This window comes from Lissotriton helveticus, chromosome 8, assembly GCF_964261635.1.
Source record: "Lissotriton helveticus chromosome 8, aLisHel1.1, whole genome shotgun sequence".
Classification (NCBI taxonomy): Eukaryota; Metazoa; Chordata; class Amphibia; order Caudata; family Salamandridae; genus Lissotriton; species Lissotriton helveticus.
Genome location: NC_136069.1, coordinates 1,238,107,254 through 1,238,134,184, shown reverse-complemented (window position 1 = coordinate 1,238,134,184; position 26,931 = coordinate 1,238,107,254). Strand labels below are relative to the sequence as shown.

At 49.9% G+C, this 26,931-nt stretch overlaps 1 protein-coding gene across 1 annotated transcript in view; it reads left to right on the top strand.

Annotated features, from left to right (window-relative positions):
* Positions 1 to 26,931, top strand: part of LOC144773280 (cohesin subunit SA-2-like) — a 550,419-nt gene that overhangs the window by 335,824 nt on the left and 187,664 nt on the right. The window contains exons 23-24 of the mRNA XM_078658214.1: positions 18,690 to 18,782; positions 26,578 to 26,743. Of these exons, the coding sequence (XP_078514340.1) occupies positions 18,690 to 18,782; positions 26,578 to 26,743 (259 nt within the window). The remainder of the gene's footprint in view (positions 1 to 18,689; positions 18,783 to 26,577; positions 26,744 to 26,931) is intronic.

The window sequence follows — 26,931 nt, the reverse complement described above, 5'->3', positions numbered from 1 at the left end:
TCGATCGGGAGCCCATCCGTGCCAGGAGTTTTGCGGCGGGCCATGTGTTTGGTGGCCACCCTGATCTCTCCCTCGGAGATGTCGCCGCCCAGGTGCTTTGCGTGCTCCGGGTCAAGCCTGGGCAGTTGCGCCGCCACCAGGAAGTCCTCCAGCTCCGCCGGGGGATCCGGCATTCTGCTCCTATAAAGGTGCGTATAATACTGAAGGAACTGGTCGTTAATGTCCGATTGCGTATAAACCATGTGCCCCTCTGGGGTGGCGAGCGCCACTATCGGTGAGCCCCGGGACCCAGGGCTGGCCAACCACGCTAGCAGTGAGCCTACTTTATCACGCTCGGCGTGAGCCCGGATCAAAAACTCCTTATAGTCAAAGCAGCGCAGCTTTTCCATTGCCGTCGCCACTACCTCTCGTGCCTCCGAAACCGCTCTGTGAGCCTCTGGGTCCGTGTGACTGCGTCTTTCCTCACTGCGCAATCGGTCCTCGCTGCGTTCCACATCCTGCAGGAGGGTCTTACGGACTCCCGCGGTAGCCGAGATACAGACGCCCCGAATCACCGCCTTAAAGGCGTCCCACTCCAGTGCCCTGCTGGAAGCCGTGCCCACATTAGCGTCGAAGTACCCTTCCACCCCACCGCGCACATCGGCCTTAAACGCAGGGTCCTCCAGTGTCAGCGGGTTCAACCGCCACGTCGGGATAGCTTGGCGTCGCCTCATCCATTGCACCGTCACTAGGCAGGGGTTATGGTCGGATATCGTCCTGGTCAAGTACTCACTGTGGCGGACCAGGCTCTGGACGTCCAATGAACACAGAACGCTGTCTAGGCGAACATGCAGATCGTGTGGGGGGGAGTAAAAGGAGAAGTCCCTTTCCGTAGGGTGTTGGGCCGCCATGCATCGACCAGGCCCCAGCTACTTTGCCACTCTCTCCTACTCTTCGCTAGTTTGTGAGCTGCCGCCTGCGCCAGTGGTGGGTGAGATCAATCCAGTTCTACGTCTAGTACAGAATTAAAATCCCCCCCAAGTAGGACCGTGCCAGCCAGGACAGTCGCCAGCTTCCCAGGCAGTCGCGCAAAGAAGGCAGGTTGGTCCACGTTCGGGGCATAGACGCAGCAAAGCGTCACGTCCCTCCCATCCAGACGGCCCTGTACAGCCACAAACCTCCCCTCGGGGTCAACCATCGACACTAAAGGCTGGAAGGGAATCCCCGCCCGTACCCAGATCAAAGCCCCCCTTGCAAAGGCCGAGTAGGTAGTGTAAAACATATGCCCCCGCCACCTGCGCTGCAGAGCCCGCCCCTCAGTTTGATCAATGTGAGTCTCCTGCAGGAAGGCAACCTGAACCCCCCTGCGGACAAGCTGGGCGTGAACCTTGTGACGTTTCAACATGGAATTCAGACCCCTCACATTCCAGGTCACACACTTCAGTTCAAGGAGGGTCCCCATTCCCGACAATAAACACTGTCCCAACGAAAGCAAGCATCGTGTGCACACTGGCTACTCCCCAAGACCAAAACCCTGACATTCCCCAACAACCCCATGCCCCACCCCTCCCCAGAATAGGTCCCAAACAGCAGAAACCCATCCAAATGACTAACTCCCAAAAGGAACAGTCTCTGGTAACTACCAGAGTCCCACAGTAGGTGTGAGATAGGAGGGGGTGGCCTGTCGCCTCTTCCAACAGACCGTGAACAGCACACTCCTCCCAGTCAGACCTCCCCAACGTGCCCCATGTGTCCCGCATCTCCTCCTCGAATAAGACAGTTACGGAGGAGGAGCTACGCTACGAACCAAGATGGCTGCATAAGCTCCCGGCTCCACCGACCTCCGCCAGCAGCTCGCTTATCCTGTCTTTCATCCTGACCTTACCCCTGATTTTCTTGTTTATGAAGGTCTACAGCTTCCAAGGATACAATCCCGAGATTTCTACCTTATCGGCTGACGAAGATACGCCGTGTTCCATTTCTCGGCCTACCACCGTGTGGAAGCCGGGGCCTCGATTTTTGGACTACCCGAGTCAGAGTTGAACAACATCGGCCGTGAGACCTGGACTGAGCCCGGTCTCCCGAGGAGTGCCTGAAATGTTGATTTTCCTGTCGATCCTTTGACCGACCCACGCCCGGGACACGCCATCGTGTCACGCCGACTGCCGTGGTGGGGGCCCGGTGCCCGGAGACCTTGTTGCCCCCTCGGGGTCGACGGGCTGGGGTCCTCTCTGGCGGCACCGGTGTGTTCTGCACGACGAGGAGCGCCCGTTACTTGTGATCGGATTTGCGTGGCCCGTGACTCCGGAGCAGCCGGCCTCCGGGGTTCGAGTCCGGCTCTGTCTCCTACTAAGAGGGGATGGAGCGGACGGAGGGCGCGCCATCTCTACGGGCCGTTGTGGCCGCCATTGGGGCGCTCCGCTCGCACACAGTCGCTGTGTTCCGGACACTGATGGTGAAAGTGGACGGTATCCTGGAGGCTGAGGATGACGCCTCGTTTGGTTTCCAGCTGAAGATGGTACCAGCGGTGCATTGTGTCTCAGAGGTCGAGGTCCCTGGGCGTACCCCGCAATTTATGACTCCTGACGGTCCCCTATTACCGGCTAGCCAGCCCGTGCTTTTCGCTAGCGTCTTTGGCCTGACCCTGCTGCCACCTAACACATCTACAGACGGTCTTCCATGTGGCTACGAGTTCCTTGTTGATGGTTTTGGATATTCGCTGTCTTTGGACACCTTTCCTAGCTCAAGCCATGAACTTTTATCATGTCTTCGATCCTCTTGTGCTGACCAGAACTTTTGTGGACGCTTTGCTTTTTCCAACAAAATGGCGGCTCGAATGGCAAAGACTCTTCTGACGGACCGTACTGGCCAGGGCTGAACTTTATCGCTGGGTTCCGATATAAGAGCTTTTCGTGATTCTGGGGTTGTATCTGTAACGTGATGGGAATTGGGTGGCTGTTGTTTATCCTTCCTTTACCGGTTTGTATACTTGCTGAATATTGATTTTAACATGTATCCGGGTGGTCGCTGTTGGCGGGGGCTGCGGGAGACCGGGAGTGTGTTTGCTTTCTCCTCTTCCGCTTTTCTTTCCCCTTCCTTTGGGGTAGTTCTGGGGCGACAGGCACGCTGCTAGTGGGGTTAGGCCGTAGCCATTGCAGGGGTGTAGGGTGGGGGGTTAGGGGTGGGGTTTTTTATTTTGCCTTTTTTATGTTCTATGGCCCCTTTTCTTTTCCCTTTTCTTTTTACGAGAGATGGGCTGTATATCTTTCACGGATCCTCTATTGTCCGGGTGTTTTTGCTGACTTATTTATCCTGTGTCATTATGGATGGGTCGTGTGGGTGGGATCGCTTTGCTTGATTCACAGATTGCTTATTTCCTGCTTCCGTTCTATGTACCCGTGCTGGGCCCTTTCCTTCCTACAGTGATTGTTGTTTGTTTATTTCCCCGCCTGGCCCTTATTCTGTCTTTCATCGCGAAACACCTGATGTTTGTATTGCCTACTCTTGTCTTTCTGTTAAATAAAAAAATATATATGAGAAAAAAAAGAATAAGACAGTTACCACCTCAAAAGTTGGCCGCCCACCACCAGTTCCAGGCCCAACAGGTCAATGACGCCACCAACCCAAACCCAGAGCAAGAACACATCAGTTTATACAATACCACTGCAGGGGAGCATTAGCCTCAATCGTCCAGCAAACCATCAGCAGTCCCAGGTGTGACATGGGGCGGCACGGGGCCTCCAGCCGCCGACTCCTCCGAAGTCCCCTCGTCAGTGCCCCCCCGGGAGCCCGACTCCACAGCCGATGCGGAGCCCAGTGTCTGGGAGATGGTGGAGACTGCCCGGAGGGCATCTCTGCGCTCCAGCGCAGTTTGTGAGATCGAAGGTGTCCAAACGTTCGGTGGCGGTTTCTTGTGTCTCCTACTCCGCCTAGGTCTCGGCGGTGCCCTCCGTCGTTCCCCAGGCGCGTGAAGTGCATCCGCGCCGGTCTTGTATAACTCCAGCCAGTTCCAAACATCGTCGGGAGTGTCGTAGAAGGAAGATTTGCCATCCAGCATGATCCGCAGGCGGGCTGGGAACAGGAGAGAGTCGCGGATGCCCTCCTCCCGAAGTGCCTTCTTGACCACCAGAAAAGTCGACCGCTGTCTCTGGACTTCCAAGGAGTAGTCCGGATATATGGAGACCTGGATGTTGTCCACCTTATAGGGCCCCAGAGCTCGCGCCTTTTGAAGGATGAGGTCCCGATCTCTGTAGTGCAGCAACTGCGCCACCACCGGGCGAGGGGGCCGGCCCTCGGCCGGGGGACGAGCCGGCACGCGGTGAGCACGCTCTAGAGTGTAGAACGGCGATAGCCCTTCCGTGACAACCACGTCTCGCAGCCAGGCCTCCAGATAGCCCAACATGTCTGTCCCCTCAATCTTCTCCGGCAGGCCCACCACGCGAATGTTGTTGCGGCGATTGCGCCCTTCGGCATCCTCCGCCCTTTGCTCCAGTAGTTGCACCCTTTGCTGCAGCTCCCCCATCAGGGTGTCCGTTGCTTTCGACGCGGGTTCCAGTGCATCAATCCGGATCTCGGTCTGCTTGACCCGATCTGCTAACTTGCCGTGGTCCGCACGCAATAAGCCCAGGCTCGTGGACACTTGCCCGATGTCATGGTGCAGGGCCTCCCTGGTGTCGGCGATGGCCTTCAGGATCTGCTCCAGCTGGCTTTGCGGCAGACCCGCCGCCGGGTCAATGTCCAGAGTTGAGCCCCGGTCATCCGTCGCGGGAGGTTTCGGGCGTTTCCCCATGGAGGTGGTCGTGTCTCGCCTCCGCAGCAACAGGGTCGGCGTCCTCCACCAAGTCCAACTCTCCAGGCCGCGAGCCCCGGGGCCACTCCCCGCGCCGCACGTCCGCCTGCTCCCCAAAACCAGCAGCTCCCTAGCAGCACCTGGTCAGCACTCACCGCTTTGCTGTCTGCCGAGCACGAGGAGCCCCCCTGAACGCGCCGCTCCTCCGAGTCTAGAAGCGATGTCCACAGCCACGAGCCCAAAATGGCGTCAGGGACGGCCTCCCAAGGTCCCAGCCACGCGAGGGCCAGGGAGTAGCACACCCGGCACCGCTGCCGCCGTCAACTGGGCTCCAAGAAACAGGTCCCCCCGGATGTCCTCAGTGCCCGGTCACCAGGCCTTCCGGCGTCAATAGGGTCCCTCGATGGCAAGCGGTCAGGGGTCAGCGCTGGCCCGTCTCAACCCCGGCAGGCCGCACAGGGTCTGGCCCTACCCCAATCCCGGGCTCCGTGATCGGCTCCCAGCAGGACCCCCCGACCCCACGTGGCCAGGGGCCAGCGCCGGTCCGTTGTCACTCTGTCAGGCTGCGCAGGGCCAGGCCTCACCCCAAGTCTGCGCTCCGCAGCTGGCGCACAGCGGCGTCTCCCAATGTCAAGCTGTCAGGGGGGCCAGCGCCGGTCAGCCGCGACTCCGGTAGGCTGTGCAGGGACAGGCCCTATCCCAATCTCGTGCTCCGCTCTCGGCGTGTAGCAGGCCCCCAGGGCCGAGGGTTGCAACCGGACTCCTCACCCGCAGGCGTCCCCGTCGTGCTCCCGCAGACACTTCGCGGCAAAGCGGCCCAGGCTCCGCCGCCGCGGTGAGATTGGAGATTCAGGGCTCCGGTCTTCGCGGCCGTCGGCGGCCGGCCAGGCACCACCGCGAGCCGGCCTCCTGAGCACGCGAGGCCGGGGAGGCGGCCAATCGTCTAGGCCGCAAGATGGCCGGCGCCGCCCACCAAGTCCCAGGCGCGGCGCGGGCTCCCCGCAGCTGCGGACTCGCGCCCACCGCCTCCGAGCAGGCCCCCAGGTGTGCGGGAGGAGACGCGGGCAAGATCAGGGCTTCAAAGCCACCAGGATGGTTATCGCCAGGATTAATGGGGAGGCCGACATGGAGCTCAGCGCTCACACGTCTTCCTCCATCGGCTGCCAAGCCACGCCCCCTCAATCACGAACCATGATGAGAGCTTCTGTTCTGGAATTCATGAGCTGGTCCCGTTTTCTAGAAATTTCTCTGGAGCGGGCTAGTCAGGCTCATCTGGGAATCCCACAAATCTAAGATTATTAAATCTTGATCTGGTCTCTACATTATCAGCTCTGTGCTCAAGGGTTTTGACCGTGGAGAGAAACCAATACAAATCAGTTTTAAGATCTGCCACTTCATAATCCAAGGTCAGGACCGACTTCTCCGCCTCCGAAACTGTCTCTGTGACATTTTGAAGGTGCTGAAGGAGGAGAGTCACTTCTGTGCCCACCTCTCTGATTTTGGTCTCCAGTGCACTTCCTGAGGCCTGGATTGCCTCGAGGATGGTACCAGTATCTGGGGACTCAGGCAGTCGTTGTTCTGCAAGGCCTTCGTGGCGTTATTGGTTCCTGAAGCTCTACGAGGCCTCCGGGTAGTTTAGACGCTATATAAATATTTTTTAATAATAATAGGGCCAGTAACCCCCAGAGGAGGAGCTGAAAATCTGTTAATCTTTGTTTGAATGTGTAGGTTTGGGAATTTGTCTTTCCTCATAGTTCTCCACTAGATTAGGCTGTTTTTGTTAAGCAATGGGCAGTATTCCAGTCAAGACCCAACTTTCTATTCGCAAGTCTCTTCCCGGAGGTCCAGTCGTAATATTAGGTGGTATTTGCAAGTTCTGACATGGCTTTTAGTGTTTGCTCTCCTTCTCCTGCGGCGCCTCATTGCCCAGTACCGAGCGAGCCTCCGCGTGAGTGAGTCTTGTTATTCCACACGAATATGAGTCGAAAATGGTGACCAGACTCATACCAAATCCCCTTCTCCTGTAGGAATGCAGTGGCAGGTTGAAGTGTTCAACGGCGATGTAGCGTTATAGGTGATAAGTCCTGGAACAGCCACACCCTCGCTCCCTCAAAAGTGATAGCATTCCAGTCTTGCACCGCTGACATGATGGCTTCTTTCTGATGGTAGTGGAGTAAGCAAGTCAGGACATCTTGTGGGATGTGAGGGAACTTAGCGAGGTGGCCTGCACTATGGGTGCGATCCAACACAATGTTCGTATCCGCAAGGTCTGGTGCCACATGGTGGCATATTACGGATGACATAGTCCTCTAGTTTCCCTGAGTCTGCCTGAAGAGGAACACCTTTAATTCTGATATTAGAGCAGAGTTCTTCAAACTGTGGGGCGTGCCTCCCTGGGGGGCATGACACCATCCTAGGGGGGGGGGCGCGCACTCCACTCTAATTTTACCTTTGTTCCCTGTCTCAAGTCGAGGGAGGAGGGAAGGGAAATTGACGGGGCACGAAGTGCCCTGCTTTTTATTATGTTCACCATCCCAGGTGGTGGTTAATTCATTCAGCTTCAGCTGCAGTGAGGAGGCAGGAAGTCTCCTCTGCTAAAACCGAAGGTAAACAAACAGACAGGCCTGTTCCTTCGCATTCGATATGATAGTAGAGGAGACTCTTAGCCACACACTGCAGCTGAAATGCCTGTCTGTTCCTTTGCTTTCAGTTTAAGCAGTGGAGACATCCTGCCTCTCACTGCAGCTGAAGCATTTCAGCTCTATGAATTAACCCCCTCCTGGGAGGGTTAGCGCTTCCCAGAAAGGAGACAAAGTTTCATTTAAAACTACACCGCAGGTGCACAAAATGCCAGCCAGCCATGTGTTCTTTTATACAGACTGCAAATTGCTTGTCTATAAATAAAGAAGCATGTTCCCTTTTATTATCAGCCATAGATTATCCAGGCAGCCCTAGAACACAAGTAAAAGTTATTTCAATTTATATGTTCTGTTCAAAGTATGCACGGACAAGTACTGACAAAACAGCTTTAGGTGACTGCTTATTTTTGTGCCGCCTGGGACATCTAAATAATGAGCTGGCAGCCCTAATCACCAGGGCTCGAGTCTGGGTACCACGCAGGTGGACATCGTCCCCCCACTTACCAGGAGCTCGATACCTGGAGCAAATGGAGCCACACATTCACTCTTTGTCCTCACTCGGGCGAGATCGGAGCTCATTCAGAACGTTGCTCCCGCGCTGGCTTCTCTGATGCAATCGCATCTAAGGGGTGAGCGAGGCGAGGCAATGAGTCTGATGGTACAAGCCACATTTCGTGACGTCACTTCCGGTCGTGACGTCAGCGTCCCCCCACTTCTTTTTTTAGGACTTGTGCCCTGCTAATCACAAGACTGGGAGTTTGTTGCAGGGATCACCACATCATTTATTTCCTCCACCCTGATCCCTGGTTACTGCCATATTAGCAATAGTTTAACACATTTGAAACCCTACGCTGCCGTCAATAACATTCTGAGTTACTTCAAGTGTCTGGGAATGTACCTTGGCATTCAGACAACTCGCTTCTCATTCTCGCCCTTCACTTTCACGCTCACCCTGCACTCACACTGATCCCCATGCAGTCACACCATTCACCCACTTACCCTGCACTCACAGTGATCACTCTGCACTCACAATGCACTTGCACTGTTCACCCTGTATCTCACCCTGCAATCACACGAGCACACTACTCAACCTGTGCTCCAGTGACACCTCACTCACGTGTCCCTCTCACTCCTCAATCTGCAATTTTACTCAAATAAGCCCACCACTAACCATACATTCATTCGTCCCAATCTGCACTTATATCTGCACCCAAATTCATATGGTCACCTTGCTCACCCTGCAGTCACTCCTCTTACCCTACTCGCAAACTGTTGCATGGCTCACTGTGCACTCACATGAGCACTCCTGCCACCCGCACAGCACAGAGGGTTAATGTACCTGCTCCATAGAATGTGTACAGAGCAGATCACAGAACTGAGTGTGAGTAAACAATGAGTAGCGCTGTAACAAAATAAAGAGAGATAAGGTGCATCGTTGGTGGGTGGTAGTGATGGAATTCATGGACAAGGAGGAAATGTGGGATGGGGCACCAAAAAAGACTGTTGCACTGTGTGCAACAAGTGCGTGGGCCAGCCCTGGCTGGGAGTGTTATCCGCCACCCGAAGTTCGGGTCTAGTTGCGCCCCTGTACACGAGTATGGGCATGTCGTGCCCCATCAAGGTTTTCGTCCTAAATTACAAAAAGACACATTTACATGCACTACAATCCAGCCTTCCAGGGGGTCCCTTGATAGAGAAAGCTCTGTTTTTGCCCCGATGGCCTGGAATAATTCCTAAACACATTCTTGTAAATACCGTTTTGTTTAATTTCTTTTTAATGTGATTGATGTAAGTAGTCTATTACTATTTGCAGAGAAATGTGTTTGTTTCAAGCAACAACCTTAAAAAAGTTTATTTTAGATCCAAGGGTCCTCACATATGAGAAATTGGAGGATATCACAGATATTATTCATTGTAAAATTAGTGGATGCTTTGTTACAACAGTGAAAGCACACATCACTATCTATAATTATTAGATGTAAACGCTTTTAGAATTTCAACCATAGAGCCTGTGCACTGTTAGTAGCCTGGCTAAAGAGGGTATGGCGGAGCTCAAAGTAAATCATTTAGACTCAAGGCTGTACCGAACAGGGGCACCCAAAATCCCTAACATGTCCATGCCATCACAAAGTCTGTCAGACAACATTGCTCTGAAGTAAAAAAGACATAATTAATTTATTATTAGTTCTATTTTTTTTAAACATAAGCCCGACGTGTCCTTGACCGCAACTGCTTCAAGCAAGCAACTTATCGTACTACTAAGGAATTCTCAATGAGATGTTCGTTCAATGCCCTCTCTGTGGACTTTCAACTTTGTCTTCGGGTCCATAACAGGTTGGTGGGCAATTATCCCATTATAATGCTGCCTAAAACGGTTGTTAATGATTTCCAGAGAAGATTTGTTTCTCGTGTAACAGCTCTGACCTAGGGAATGCTCGAGAAATCTGACAACACTGTTTCCCTTACAGTCCCTGTTTTGGCTGAAAATGTCTGCAGAATATTCAGCTTTGATAGAAACTGCTATCAAAGCTCTCTTGCCTTTCAGCTCGTCCTATTTATGTGAGATTGGGTTCTCAGCATTGCGGTATTAAAGACTAGGGGGCAGATTTACAAGCGCCCAGTGCCACCAGTACGTCACTTTTCGTGACGTACTGGTGGGGCAGGGGGCTCCTCCATATTTACAAGGACGGGAAAAGCCACCCTGCGTGACTTTTTCTCTCCTTGTAAATACGGCCCCTTCACATGCAGCACTTTGTGTTGAAGGGTTGTTCCATGAGTATTGCTGTAGGTGTTCCCACGCAACACCCATGGAACAAGACACATCTCCAGATTTACAAGGAATCGTAAATCTGGAAATGCGGCTGAATGTTACGCCACCCTAGAGGTGGCTTAGCAAGGCGCAACGAGGAGAAATGTTTTCATTTTTCCTCGTTTTTCCCTCTTTCAATGCATGCTGCATTTTACAGCATGCATTAAAAGAGGGCAATGCCTGTAGTGATTGTTTATGTGTAGGAAGGTGCCCATTCCTGCACAAAACAATCTCCCCACGACGCAGGCATCCTTGCACCATGGTGCAAGGATGCCTACGCCAGCGCATGGCTGCAGTTTGTGCGCCAGCGCAGGGGAAAGCACAGAGATGCGTCATATTCTTTCTGAATATGTCGCTTCCCTGTGCTTTGGAAGTGCCGCAGCGTGGCGCAGCCAAAGGGCTTGCGGTGCCACGCTGCAGCATTTCCTTGTAAATCTGCCCCTGGATGTGGAGCACAACCTGAGGATGGCAGTAGCAAAAATCCATCCACAGATTGACCGTCTGTGGCGAAAAACAGGCACACCCGTCACATTTATGTTGGTGGTGTTATCAATCAATATCATGTGTAAAACAAAGCATCCTAGTAAAAACAATTTGCGCACATTCTATCTAGGAAAATGGTGGTTTGAGCTATGTAATAATGTGTCATTTCAGCACACCCACTCACAAACCTGCACTTAACTAATCACTCTTATTATGTTGAACATTATTTGCTAGATATGGCCCAGGAAATGTGCGCAGCGGTCAATTATGTAGTGTACCAAATTCCGGAAATTTCTATCAGGTGTTGGGGGCGCCCAACAGTTAAAAAAATTGAGCTGGGAGGGCTCAACCTACAAAAGTTTGAAGACCTCTGTATTAGAGGGATGTGATCGATTTTCAAGGTCTTCCAGGTGGTATTGCAGCTCTTCATTTTTTTTTTGATAAACAGATTTTGTTGGTTTTCAGACTAAAAGTAACAATCATAAAAAGCAAAGGAGAACAAAACCAATAATAAAGATGCTTCATGCTCACATTATCCATCTCCCCACCACCCCTCGCCCACCTCCCCACGAGAATCACTTGACCGAACTCGTTAGAGATCCTAATTTTTAAGACAAACCGTAATAGTCCCACCATTTACCTCAATTTTTTGAGAATTTGGCAGGACAGCCCCTGGCAATGTAAATAGGTTCCTCTAGTTTAGCACACCAATCAATACCAGTGCACCATTGTTTCAGGGTCAGTGGGGATGATTGCTTCCAAGCGTGAGCAATGTCTCTTTTTGCCAACAGGGTCACAAATCCAATTAATATTCGGTCCCCACGGGATCACCCAGCCCGTCCAGAATCCACAATAATGCTACTTTCAGTGATGGATGTATAGAGAAACTCAAAACCTTCGAGAGGGTGGAGCATACAGGGACCAGTATGGGGTGATCTGGGAGCATGACCATGTCATGTGAAAAAAGGTTCTGCGCATTCCCAGAGGATTAAGAATCGCACTTAAACCCTCCTTATGTAAGAACTCCATAGCATTTCAGGAAAGATGGAATGCCATCTTAAATAAATGTAGTTTGGACCTCATTCTTCTCATAGTGGAAGAACTGTCTGGAATCCTCTCTGAACTATCTAAAGAAATCACAGAAATCGAAAAAGAATTGGAAGAAGCCATGGATCCTGAAGAATTAAAACAGATCCTAGAAGACGTTAATAAACAATTAGACAAACACACCAAAGAAATAAATGAACGCAAGATCCGTAAATTCCGTCGGGACACCTTGGACTACAAGTTAGGGGAAGTCTACACTTGGGCGGACATCTACGCCCAACGCAGACGCAACAGACCATTTAATCAGAACACCGACACCTCATCTTCAGGAAGCGACACCACCAATCGTCCACCGAGAAGAACAACAGCGGAAAAACCCACCTCTTCTGATTCACAAGACCAACACCCTAATCGCCCATCAAGCAACTCTACTATCTCTGTGCCTTTTTTAGAATCAGGCCAAAGCACAACAAACGACCCAGGCGGGGTAAGCGAGCAGGTAAAAGACACAGAAGAGGCCCAATCATCAACAAAGACGAGACAAAAGACGAAGAAGAATCGTTAGTCATCAACATCTCAGACACTCAACTCAATGACCACGAAATCAAGGTACTCCAGAGGGGGATGTCATTTGTTCCCACAAATAACACCAATCTTTTAGAACTGGAGGTTAGCACATTTAAATTGACCCGCAAATTACGCTTGAGACACTTTTTTGAAAAAGTCGTGGAACCTCCAACTGAAGTCAAACCAGATCTACTACTGGGCCTACGACCATCTAGCACTTACATGCCTCCATGCAGCCACAAAAGCATAGACACGTTCGAAACTTTGGTGAAACAGGACATTTCCAAAATAAACTTTCGTAAAAAATGCAACCGAAACTTAAGCATCAAAGATAAGGACACTTTGAAAAAAATCGCTAACAACACCTCCATTAAAGGTTTGAAAGCAGACAAAGGAGGAGCCCTTGTAATCTTAAACACTGACCTATACGATCAGAGAGTCATGGAACACATCAGTGATTCAGACACCTACATGCCATTGAGTGGGAACCCCACCAGCCAATTTAAAACAGATCTAACGACACTCATCAACAAGGCATTCAATGAAGAAACCATTGACGAAAGAACCAAGAGATTCCTGACAGTGGAACATCCCAAATGCCCCACTATAACGATGTTACCAAAAATACATAAGGATCTCACAAACCCACCTTTTCGCCCAATCATCTCCACCAAAGGTTCAATCCACGAACCGATTGGAAAATTCATTGACCGGTATCTCCAACCGAGTGTCACCAGCATGAAAAGTTATATCAAAGACACGACTGAATTCCTCATCAAATTGTCTCAAATACCAATAAACAAAGACGAACACATCATCTTATGTACAGCTGACGTAAAGAGCCTCTACACCTCCATTCCCCATGGCGGTGGCATTGAGGCAATCGAGAAAGTCCTGCTCAACAGCGAAATTGCGGAACCACTCCAAACTTTCCTAATGGAACTGATGGTCTTCACCCTCTACCACAGCTATTTCTCACACGAACAAAGATGGTATTTACAATTGTCAGGGATGGCTATGGGAAATTGCGCGGCACCCACCTACGCGAACATCTATATGGGTGAGTTTGAATCCAACTACATTTACTCGGACAGCAACTGGACGAACAACCTCAAATTCTATGCTCGATACATAGATGACCTCTTCTTTGTCTGGAAGGACACACGAGAAAATCTAGAAACATCGTTAAGGACATTAAACTCTAAAGACAACCGCATCGAGCTAACTTGGAACATCAGCAGTGATGAAATAACCTTCCTTGATGTACTCATCAAATCAACTAACCAAGGCCTACAAACAGACTTGTATCGAAAAAACACCGACCGCAACAATACCTTGCACTTCACAAGCTTTCACCAAAACTCCCTAAAAAGGCATCTTCCCTTCAGCCAAATGCTGAGGATAAAACGTATAGTTTCAGACCCGGAAACAAGCAAAACACAAATGGAAATCATGTCTAACAGATTCTCCAAAAGAGGGTATCCTAAAGAAGTCATTGATGAGGCTCTCACTAAGGCATCCACAATCCCACGATCTCAAGCCCTTCAGAGCACCCCGAAGTTGGAAAACACAAGAACAGTAATTGTCAGTAAATATTCCACTTCTAGTCAAATGTACAAAAAAATCATCAAGAAACACTGGCGGATTCTAGCCTCAGAACCCGATTTCGGCGATCTATTCAAAGACACTCCAATTTTTGCTTACACCCGAGCTCAAAACATTAGAGAAACCTTATCAAGAAAAACTTTGGAAGAAGGCATACACACCGGCACCCGCCCGTGTCACCATTGCAGCAATTGCAACAACATCATAAAAGAGAGCATCATCAACCATCCGATGAGGGGTTTTGACATAAAACTAAGAGTGAACGCCACATGTGACTCATGCAACCTAATCTATCGGCTGAAATGCCCTTGCGGCATGATCTACGTAGGCAAAACATCCAGGAAAATTAAAACCCGCATCACGGAACACAAGTCCAATATCAGAACCAAGAACACTAAATCGAACATTGCCAACCACTTCGTTGAAGCTGCCCATAACATTGCGCAACTGAAGTTTCTTGTTTTAGAGGTGGTACCTAAATTGGAAGGTAAAGATCCAAATAAGACACTTCTACAAAGAGAAATATCCTGGATCTACAGACTTCAGGCCATGAAGCCATACGGTCTTAATGACCGCCTTGAATTTAGTTGTTATTTATAGTACCCTGCGTGGTACATGTCGTACGCATTGCCAGAAGTTCACGGCTTGACACCTTTTGCATGATTCCCTTCACCTTCAACCTCTATTTTCAGCACCAAACCTATGTTTCACTATTCACCCCACTCCGTTCCAATATGGCCGCCACTCCAACGTGTCAGCCCGTAGTCCCCTTTTCTACAATTCACTTTACATGTAACTAGCACCTCTGTAGCACTCCGTTTAATCCTGTGCGGAGTTCGCAGACTCCGCCGCTTCTCTACTTCACTAATGAAGATGCCCGCTTTTATGCGCGACTAACCTTCTTTAAACGTAAGTGTACCGCCACTTTTAAGTATCTTCACGCTACACCCAGTCATGTTTAATCGTTAACGGTTGCCTTATTGTTTCTAGGCTCCCGCAAACTGAGATTCCACCCCAAGACGTAAGTCCCGTTTTATACGGGGCATTTTTTTACCGAATTCACCCCTTCACAGCCACGTTCCTAAAGTTCCCCCACACCTTCAAATCCTCGTTTTTTAAAAATAACGCATGCTTAATTTCACCGCGTTCAGCTACCCACATTCCAGTAACACGCACTATCCGGTTCTCCTTCGTTGTTTCCACCGTTTATCCACATCACGGCTTCTAAGTAGGCACATACCTCCAGCCACTCTTCACCCCGTTTGCATATAATATACGTTTGTGACCCACAAACACACTTGGGTGCATGCCACAATGTTAAACTCCTTCACATATTCACATCACCAGCCTCATTTTGGTTAAAATTATGCAATTGATATCATATGTGTGCACTTCGCCCATCATTGATGAGCCCGTATTTTGTATTACTTCACAGTGCTCCTTGAGAAAGGGCAATCCCAGCCCGAAATGCATCGGAGCTCGTATGATTAACTGAACTGAATCATCAACCAAACGGATGTATTTTTGAAAAATTTGAGAAGCCATCAAATTGAAATACTTTCCATTAAACAGTGCATTAACTAGATTACAATACCTGGAGTCGGTTGTTTTGGTCAACCATGCACCACTATTAGTGTGCCCAACCCCAGGGATGCATTTACACGAGAGGTAATGCACAAAACCCTACATGTGAAAAAAGAATGACATCAAGTGCTGCAGTTGGTGTCAGAGAGGAGCCGAGCACGGCACTGCGTTGGGGGAGGGTGTGGGGGTCATATAGGTATGATAGAAATAATAGAATAGAATCAGTCTGAGCCGGGAGTATTTTGCCAGTTCTCTGGGAGCCATACAAGCCTAACTCCACTCATCCTTGTCTAGCTCCCCAACCCAACCCTCCCACTGCTGGTTCAGATTGTCCAGTAACCCAGGAGCGTTACTCACCAGGGCACGATACACTTGGGAGATCCCACCTTTACCCAACCTCCCCAGGAGCAGTCTGGCTTCAAGAGGATTAAAATCTGTGAGATCATGCAGATCTTCTCTGTAAGGGCGCAGGCATGTCTTATTGCTAGGTAGCAGTCAAATTGGGCAGTGGAAAGGGAGAACTGTGTCTGAAGGTCAGCGAAAGAATAATTTTTTGACCCGTACTAAACATCAGCCAGTGTGGTAACACCGATTACGTCCCAATGGGAAAATCCCATGAGGCGTGTTGGTTGAGTTAACCAGCGGCCTCTCCACAGGGGGGACAGCCTTATCAGGCACCTGTCCCATCCCGTAAAGCGAAGGGCCGCCCTCCAAATCAAAAAGACCACCTTGGTGACCTCAGGAGGTGAAAGGGGAAGCAGGCATCCGTACGATCTAGTATGCCATCATAACCCATGTGATTGGTTCTTCTAAAACCTTGGGTTGGGTCAGAGTCAGTCAGGACGGGAAGGGGGATGTTGTCGAGAAGTGGTTGAGCGTCTTCCACGGGGGGTCGCAGGTTATGAGTGTACAGTTGCCTGTAATTCGTTACAAAGGTTTCTGCAGTCTCAGGTGCTGTATTGACAACAGATCCCAAGTCATCCGCAATCTCAGGGATAAATCAGGAGGCAATATCGCTGGAGGCAGTATCATGGGGTATCAGGCGATACAAGAGCACCCCGTTTTTGTCGCCATGTTCGTAAACCTTTTGCCCTCCATCAACAGCGTGCTTCACATAAGAGAAATTGTCGTAACACAGTCTTGTCTACGTCGAGCTGTCAGAGGAGCATCTCCGTAGGTTCACAGGTCAACCTCGATTCATTGTCGGGTATGCTGGGCTCTAGGTCCATGATGTTCTGTTGCCTGACCTTCTCCCGTCATTTGAGATAGCTCCTCGCACATCCCAGAATCACAGCTTTACTGGCTGTCCATAGCGTACGGCTTTGTACGGACCCGGTGTTGGTATCAAAGTAGGAGGTGATCTCGCCATCAAGGTGTTCTGTCAGCTTCTCGTTCGCTAAAAACCACGCATTAAGATGCCTCATCGGGTGAGTCGAGGCAATAGGCATGTCCAAGTGAAGGAATTGAGGAGAGTGGTCGTATATACCATGGTGGAGCATCAACATTCCCATCATGGTGAGGATGATCTCCACCGCTGGTAGAAATACAAAATCGCTACGGGACATTGTCTTGGTGGAAGCCAATAAATGGGAAAAAGCCTTCTCATGTGGATTCGATATTCTCCACCTGTCGCAGAGACCCAGCGAAGTCAACCAATCATTGAGAGTGTGAGAACAGGTCTGTTGGTCTCTAAATAGTGGGCTGGATATACCCTCCTCACCGCCTTCACCCTTTGGCCCCGGTGCTGGCCTCCCACTGCATCTGTGCTCCACTCAGAGCGGTGGCCTTGTATCGTCACTTAATCACCACCGCGGGCCTCACCGCTGCTGTGTCAGGAGCAATTGGAGGGATGCCAAAAGATCAGAGGCGATTCAGCGCAGCCCTCCAGGGCCATTGGGATCAAGGGGCCACGTGGCTGCCACTTTAATGGTGTCGATGTTCTTCCCCACGAACTGGAGGTCACACTAGTGGGTGTCACCGCAACCTCTAAATCACAATGCTGCTGCTCTGTGTGTGCAATGTGCTTCCCCCATTGAGCAGAGTTATTGTGGTGTCCTGGAGCATGCTGCACCTGCTACTTTTGTAAAAATGGGCGGCGGTGCTCCGCGGAAGCGCAGCTACTCGGGCGCCCTCTTGGACATGTCTCCCGTCTGATCATTGTTGATGTAGCCTAGCATGTGAAAAATAGCATAGAAGTTTTTTTTTAAAGAAATAGCCTTACTTACCTGTGAACATTCAATTAATTTGAGTCTAATTCAGAAACACCAATAAAAAGCAGGCGTATTATCTTCTGGGGAAACTTCGGCGTGCTGCTTCACTGATGAAATACCATTCTTTTAGATCTAGGGTGCAGTAAGGCTTTCTGAAGGTGAGAGCAGAGGCACAAATCCCCACCTCTTCCATTGAGCCTATAGCTAATGGCACAACCTCTCTTCCCTTGGTATCCCTATTCTCACTATGCCTGCCAGATGCCTAAGACTGACGTAGACATCTGCCTAACCGGCTACTGGTGCATGTCCAAGCTGGTTAAGAAATAATGTGTACCCTCTTTAACTCATGGCAGCCACTTGGAGCATTCCCGCTACCATGCAACACAATGAACTTCTCTCTTCTGAAGCAGAATTTAGCTTTACATTAAGTGTAGATGCAATGTAATCTGTATGTTTGTTAGATATTGCTACTCGTTGCATGCTGCCCTACAACGATGTACGAATACTGTGCATTTGCCAACTCTTCAGTGGTTGGACTTTTCCATTTTTCTGGAAGAGTTAAACATTTAAGCACCACTTTACAGCTCAGATATGGCAAATGTTTGTTGAAACTTTAATGGATGCATTCAGGCACATAGCATGTTAATGTTGACGAATGGGGTCAACAGCTGGTGAATGACAGCAAAGGTTATTGGGCGTTGGTTACATCATGAATCTTTGTGCCTTTGCTGACATTTTCACAGTGTCCCTTTTTTTTTGGTTTGGGCAAAACGCTTAGTAAGTGTAAGGTACCATATTCAGTATATAAATTAACTACTTCTGTTTCAACATTTTCCAGCCTCTACTCCGCAAGCCCAACTTGTGTGTGCAGTTTCAATAAATAATGGCAGATGGCAATATTCCTCTTAAAATAGCATGTGTGAGATTATTATTAACTCTGATTGTCTAATCAAGTTGCTATTTCCTTAATTTTTTAGGCAGACCTTTCCACACTGAGATCACAGATCATGTGCTTTTGCTGTATTTGCAGACGATACCTCGGTCACCGGAATAAAGCTGTTGGAGAACAGGTGGGTGTGAATGGATTTTCTTCTAAACATCATTTGGGCGTCATCATTGCAATTTTTATTTCATTATTCTTCTGGAAAAAAAAAATAATCAGTATATTTTTCGGTTAGAGCTCATAAGCGAGAGTAAGTAAGCAACATATATATGCACTGGAAATACACAACAATCATTGTCACTGTTTGTCATGCTTCAGGTTATGTTATGAACGTCTGCTCCTCCCTTCCAAATATTTGGGAACGCAGCTGACTTTTTGCTGGCTCTGGAAACTGTGCTAAAACTAACAATACGGAGACCAAATGAGCTTTAGTGCACCACAGGCCACAACCTCATGCATCAACTTTATTAATTATTCCTAAGTCATGAACAACCACACCCAGCAACTTTGAATGTCAGGTGTAATGAAATAAAGGGGCTTATAACAGTGAGTGTAGAAACTGCTACAATAGTTCAGTGTCTTATTCTTACTCTTACAATAGTCACACTCCAGTACCATTTCAATAAAAAGCAGGCCAGTGTCAGGGGAAGTGTCCGAACACTGGCCTCACCCAGGACCATTATCCAGTCCGGTTCCTCAAGCTGGCCAGTTAAAGGATCCAGTGGCCCCTCCCAGTCCCCTGCCTCACCTTGTGGCCCAAAAGAAACACCAGGAGTGAACACAGGGACGACATTCCCTTCCGGTGTCGGAATTGATGTCGGTCCGGCTCCGTGTCCACTTCGGGTATGAGGGTAGAGTTGGCACCGACCGGGGGCACAATTAACGCCGGGAGCATTGTCGTCGGGATTGTCAGGGAAAGTCAAATGAGAGCGACTGGCGTTAATCCGATCCAGGCCTGGAGCCACAGGGGCTCTTTGGAGCCGGGACCTGTGCCACCGGCGGAGCCAGGCTGCCCAAATATGAGGTGCAAAGACTCATAGCACTTTTGAATTTGGGGAGGAGACGCTCAGGCTCCCGGAAAGGGAGGGAGGCGCAGAGCCGTCTCAGAAGTAGGCATCGGAGACGGAGCCTTTGAGCGAGGACGCTTGGGATCCTGCGTCGCCTTGGCCGACTAATATGGAGAAGTCGAAGAATGCCTGTTATCCTTCAACAGCTTCTTGTGTTTCCCTGACTTACCCAAAGATCTCCCCGATAACTTCGAGTGTGAGGAGTGTGGGCTCCGCGACCGTTCTTGAGACCTTCCCCTCGAATGAGATCAGGAGCGGCGCAGAGCCGACCGCAAGGCCTCCAGCAGCTTTTGGGACCGCTCCGGCAAAGCCTTTGGATTCATGGCCCGCCACTCGGAACACAACTTTGGGTCGTGGTGGCTCTCCAAACACCAAAGACACATGAGGTGCGGATCCATCATGGAATTATCCTCTGGCAGGAACAACATTGCTTAAAGCCAGTACTTCGCAGGGACATCCTCAACACACCAGGAGTCTATGTCTTGAAAAAGACATCAACAAAAATGAAAAAAAGTAAGCCAGAAAGTGGCAAGGGGTAGCTCTCTCTGGATCTGTGCTGGGCTGGCGTGGAAAAAGAAAGAACTGACGTCAGCGCTCATGGGCGGCATCTATGTAGGTCCATTGACATCATCCCGGTTCCCACGATCCTGACGACAGACGCCGAGCCGACCGACACCACCTAACGACATGCAAGGTACTGCTGAAGAAAATATCTCCAGATCTAGACTGACACCTGGGGGGAATTCGAAGGTAAGGAATCTACAACTAACATATGTCTCCACCAGATACATCGTTACCGAAGGTAAGTAACTTGTTCTATGTGAATGATCAGTGATATGGCACACTCCCACTGGGCAGTTTTGTATTCTAAGCATATTTTTGTATACTCGCTCTTCCTAGAGGCTTGGTGTATTTTGACACTAAATCTGTAGCAGGTGCATCATGTAGGAACATTTATCGGATGTATACCGTTCTGTGACATTTCAAAATCCATCAAATTTTTATTTCCGATTCTAGGTTTTCTGTAATTGCTTCCTGTCATTTCTTGAGTGAATAAGCCTACATATTGTCACTTTATGTGAGGTCATCGGGAGGGGAGGTTAGTTGTCTCTTTGGCACCGTCGCAATCAGACATGAAGCTTGAACCAGGAAGAGAGCAGATTTTAGACATAGAGGCAAGTCATCAAGGTCATTTTAAATGTGAGCATTTAGAAGAAGCACTTGATGTCTTGTTGGCAAAGGCATGGCAGTGGCATTCTCTCCTTTACTCTTTTGTCCTTTGGACAGAGGAGCGCATGAGATGGATAGTTAAATGATTGAACAGGGAAAGAAGAATATAGCACAGAGAGAGTGAAAAGGAGGCGTTTGAAAAGAAAGAGAAGCACACAAGGCAAAGGGCCTCATTTTCAAATAGCCCCAATTGTTAAGTCTATTTCTGTGTAGCCCTAGATGGATTTGCTGCAAGGGAAGCCATCTGTCAATGCTCTGTTTGCTGTGCTTGAATTTCTGTTGAAGATTCATGGGTAGATTTCCGTGAGGCTGATAGCTCCTCAAATTCCATAGCTATCCTCTGCCTCTCAACTGTGATTCAGCTCTCAACACTTGCGGCTCTCATGGCTCTCTATCCCTTTCACAGTGTTTCTGGTCCTGATTCTCTTGTTTGGTTTCCTCTTTGTCTGTGCACTCAAAGCTTGTATCCATAGCTCTTACCGAGTCTAGCCCTGTGACACCTCAACTGTCGCGCTCCGCTGCAGAGAAAGGGCTTGGTCTGTGAAGACTGGTCCTGTAGTGAACTGAAAGCCTAGCCCTCTGGTGCCCATATGGTCAAGCCCAGCAGCACAAACAAACCACATTCCTACAGGGCACAGCGAAAGATGGACTTAGTGTTTCCTTCTGGACACAGGCTCCTAGCTAATGTCGGCTCCTTACATTGGACACATGGCCTGGAAGCCGAAAGCCGAGCACTCCTCTGCCTCCACTGTCATTTCCTGTAGCCTGCTTTGCATCCTTCGCTTCAGCTTAGCCAGTATGCTCATCCATTCATGCATATTTTCCAGCTTGCAGCATCACTTCCATCAATCTCAGTGCTACTTGTCAACAGGCAGGAAAGATTTTTTTTCATCTGATAGAGACTACTAGCCGCAGATTCCATCACGTACAATTATCCCCAGGCATGAGACTGGATCCTTAAAACTTTCTGCCACAGCATCCCTGCGCGCCGGGGGGACGGCACCAGATGACTCCGCCCGACGTCCTACGCGTCCGTGACGTCAGCGAGGACACATAAGTCCCACTCCGGCGCGCCTACGTCAGTTTTTTCTCTTTCCGCGTGCAACGCAGATCCGGTTGAGCTCTGGCCTGTGTTCAGGCCTTCTATCCCTTTTTTCATGTTTGGAACAGTGTGCGAATGCCTTCTGGGCTTCTAGACGTGTCCCTCTTGTGCACGTCCCATGTCGGCGCGGACCCTCACCCAATTTGCGTGTGGTAACTGGGTGGACACCACGACTCGGAGAGCTGCGACACCTGCCAGCATACGTTGCGGCGGGAGCAACGGCTGAAGTTGCTGTCGGCGTGCTCATCCAGGTCGGTGTCCTCTCAGCGTCCATCTCCCGCCTCGGAAGCAAGGAATCGCCAGTTTCGTCTGCGACATAGTCTTTTGCCGTAGCCCCTTGGGCGCGGCTCACCGGATGGTAGGTCCTTCAGCTTGTTTCCGAGGCCTTGTCCTCCTTCCGCGGCGGGTGCCGTCTCCCCCCGGGATGTGCGGCCCCGCCTGTCGCCTCTCTACCCGCCGTTTCTCGGCCCGGAGGCGACTAGGGCCCAAATGACAGCCTACGCTACGGCTCTACAGGCTTCTTTGGCCCAGTCCCACCTCCTGAGACGGGCCGCATCCTTTGCGTCGCGCGGGCTCGTCCGCGGAGTCGCCGGCGGCTCCGGCGGCGAAGGTTTCGGCTCCAGGTCGTAGGAGAGTGGTGCCGTCGGGGTGTGGTCCTTCGGGGCTCCCCTAGTGACCCATACTCGCCGCAAATCCCTACAGGGCTCACTGTGGCATCGCAGGTGATCGCCGGGACCCCAGGCTTGTCCGCGGGTCCCCCTCGGCCCTCTGAGCAGGCAGCTGCCTTACCACAGGCCGAGCTGGCGCCGATTCGGCGCCAGGGCCTTCCTCCCCGGCTCCAGTGGAGTCACGGGTGGAGGCGGGGTCTTGGGGTGCTTTCCAGAGTCCCCCTCGATCCTCGGCGCAGGCGGCTGCCCGTCTGGGGCTGGCTGGCTCCACAAGTGCCCACCCCGGAGCCGCCTGACGCCGATCAGGCGCCGATGGTGGCCTCCACGGAGCCTCGCTGGCGCCGGGTTCTGGATTCGTCTCCTGAAGTTCCTTTGTCTCTGGAGGTGTGTCATCTGTTGGTGTGTACACTCATCTTTTAAAAGTAATGGCCGCTCAGATTTTACCTACATTATCGTATGGTCTTGTTACATGGCTTGGAGGGGAGGCCGGTTTATTAAACACCTTACAAACTAAAATCTATAAAGTTGTATTTAAAGTACCGAAATGCGCCTCGCCAGCCCAGGTGCGATTAGAATCTGGCCTTCAAAATCAAATTTTTAGGTCCAAGTCAAGGTTTGTTAAATTCTGCCACAAACTCTGCGCTGCTGTACCAGGCTCATTAAACCACCTCTGTTGGCAGGAAATCAATCTTGACTCCACCCAGCCCTGGCCCACCCATCTGCAGACTTGCCTTTCAGACCTTGGATTGCTCGAAGCTTGGAGTAAAAAAAGTGATCAGGCTACTTTCTGCAAAATTGCAAATTCAAACGCCAAAATAAAGTCATTATTGGAAGACAAACAAACATTGACCCATCAACGTCATGCCTGGACAGTCATTTCTTCCTATTCACGTCAACAACCCCAGGCATACTTGGCAACACATTTTAGTCAACACCTAAAAAAGATTCTCATTGATTTCCGTATGGGCCTTCACGAGTCCAAGGATCTAAGACCCTCTTGGAAACCCCATGATGCTTGCCCAAAATGCAGACTCTGTGGTTACCAAAACGAATCTTTAATCCATTTGTTTTGTGTGTGCCCGGCCCTCATGGTGGCTAGAAGAAATTTTTTGTGAGATATCCTAATCAAACTGAACATAAGAACAGTATATGTGGGGAAATTCTAATTACAGCACTCCAAATTAGTAAAAATCAACAACGAGCTCTAGTATATAGCCCTCAGCACTCAAGCGTTTATACACAGGAGTGTTCAAACAAGCAAACACAGATGCAGTTCAAAAGAACAATTTCTTTATATATAGTACGGGATCAACAGTTGTCACGCCAATATAATTTGAGGTCCAAGTCTGTATTCTTCAATGTTTCTTTATTCAAAATTTCATAAAGATTTTTCCAGCATATTGTTCGCCAACACGTGTTTCGTCTCTTGCTGAGACTTTATCAAGGCATAAATCATGTGTGAAACTCGTGATGTCAGAGATGGACGTTACGGGGTGCACTGCTATAATCCAAGGATAGAACACCGAAGTGTGTGGAACAGCGTCCAAGAATGGTGGTTAGTGCACAGGATTGATGGACAGCAGCATATAAAAGTATATAACGAGGTGGCCGAAATAACCCCAATTATTTCATATTACTTTACCACGAGAAATGTTGAGTAAATCCTTGTAGTTACAACGCGTAATGTGTAGCGCAGAGTGTGGGCGCAGCTTCAGTACAAAACTTTCTGAACAACCATGATAAGTTGTGATCTGAAACAACAAAGTGCTCGTATCCTTACTACTGAGGCGCTGTTCGGTATGGCCTGTTGACATCCAGTTGTGATGAGTTCAGCCGCCCTCTTCACCGGGTGTGTTCCCGGTGGAGGGCACTTGCCTTCGTTTCAGCTCTTCTCCTTGGGGTCTCTGGGTTGCTCTTCTCTCTTAGCCTCCTTTTGCCTTGTCTGTACCTGGGGCTTCCGGTGGAGGTCCCCGGTACATTGACTGCTGTTCTCTTTTCCTATTGCCTGTCCCTGGGGCTTCCCTTGGAGGTCCCTGGTGCATTGGCTAATGGTCATTTTTCGTGATGCCTGTACTTGGGGCTTCCGGTGGAGGTCCCTGGTACATTGGCTGCTGACCTCCTCTCCCTTCGTTTTGCCTGTACCGGGGGCTTCCGCTGGAGATCCATGGTACATTGGCTGGTGGTCTCTTTTCATAGGGCCCTTCCTTCTCCTGCTTGTTGACGGCGGGGACGCCGCTTGTTGTGGTGACAAACTCCCTGTGGAGCGGTGTTCTCCGCGGCGCTACGGTTTTAGTCTGCTTGGGGGAGACAGGGTTTTCTTCCCTGTCCCTGTGGCTCATCCCCTGTTGGGAAGGACTGGGTTATTTCCCTGTCCTGGCGATTTTTTCCCCCTGTCGGGGTCTGGATTTGCCTGGGCTGGGGAGGTCCTCTCGCAGACCCTCCTTCCCCTTGGGTATGGCTAGGATATCTATTCTGCGTGAAGGAATCTGCAGCTAGTAGTCTCTATCAGATGTACGAGTTACTTACCTTCGGTAATGATGTATCTGGTGGAGAGGATTCTTGCCGCAGATTCCTTCATGGCCCGCCCTTCCTCCCCATTCTGCGAGGGCCGTCTGGGTGTTCTGCACTCACCTGCCTCCGGGTGGTTGGCTTTGTGGGTGTCTTTCTTACCCCCTCCTTCGGGGAATGCTCGCCTTGTTGTTGTTGTTCCATTCTGGACCTTGTAGACACTTCTGCGCCCCTGCGCTCTGGTCTCCAGTGTGTGGTTCGCTCGTGCTTCTTCTTCTTCTTTTGTTGATGCAATTCTGCCTTTGGCAGTCTTTAGGGTCATGGTGCCTTGGTCGGTCTCGACTTAGGTGTTCGGGAGCCTTTCTCCCTACCGGTGTTGTCTGGGGTTGACTGGTCATTGCTCTACATTCTGACCCTGGTGTCCCTTTATGTTTTGGGCAGCAGCTGCAGCCTTCTTGGTCTGATGTGTATTTTCACATGCTTCTGCCCCGGGGGGGCTGTTGTCTTTGTCTGCAGGATTGCTATCCAGGAGCGCTGCCCTGTTCTTTCATTCCAGATTTGGTGCCTTAGTACCTGGCTCTATTCTGGATAGGCGCGCCGGGGTGGGACTTATGTGTCCTCGCTGACGTCACGGACCTCCGAGGACGTCGGGCGGAGTCACGTGGTGCCGTCACACTCCCCAGCGCGCAGGGATGCTGTGGCAAAAGGTTTTCCGAATCCAGTCTCACACCTGGGGATAATTCTATGTGAAGGAATCTGCGGCTAGAATCGTCTCTACCAGATACATCGTTACCAAAGGTAAGTAACTCGTACTTTAGTCCTCATAGGAATGCAAGATGCTCTTGTTATTCTAGCTCTGTACCGTCCGAAGTTCAAAGTTTGTCTTAGCCCTTGAATTTTACAGTGCGCTCTTTAAGGACATCCTGGGGAAGAGGAATTTTAATGGTCAGTAGCTTCATAAAAGAGGAACCATGTGCACTGCACCAAGTATCTACAGCAATATTAGCATAGGATAGGCGAAGCTTCTTCTAGTGTCCTGTCCAGTGGTCCATTTTCTTCTAATACTGCTGCAATATTTATCGGACCAGGTGGTAAATCACCTTATTTATGTGTTTTTAAATTGTACCTCTCTAGAGTCTTTAATGACATTCCACTGCTCATAAAATGCCATATTCTGACTTTTGTATTTTTTTTTAATATGAAATAATGTTTATAAATGTAAGGGCTTGGCATTATTTAATATTACCTCTGAAACTTTTTGTTTAGAAGATTACAAATGTTATCATTTTGAAATCTGCTGATCGTAAGTACAGCAGCCTTCATTAAAACATTCCTCTGTTTCTTTAGGCCTTCATGCTCCTTTGTGACCTGCTGGTGATCTTAAGTCCTCAGTGTTCCGGTGACGACGACGTTTTTGAAATCTTGGCATACTGCGCTGATTCAGCCCTCCAGTCTGAGTTACTTGGCTTTGTTCAGGAGCATGTATTTATGCACCAGGAAGAGGAAAGCAATGGTAAGCCTTAGACTCTGCTAAGGAGGAAGATTGTAATTGGTCATCAACAGCTCTTCGTTTGGCATATCTCATATTCTAAACTGCACCTTTCACCTACACACACACGCATCAAGAGACCTTTATCCCGTTAATCTTATAACACATTTGCTCCTGATTTTAGGCTTTCGTTGGAATGTCTGGCTTGCGCA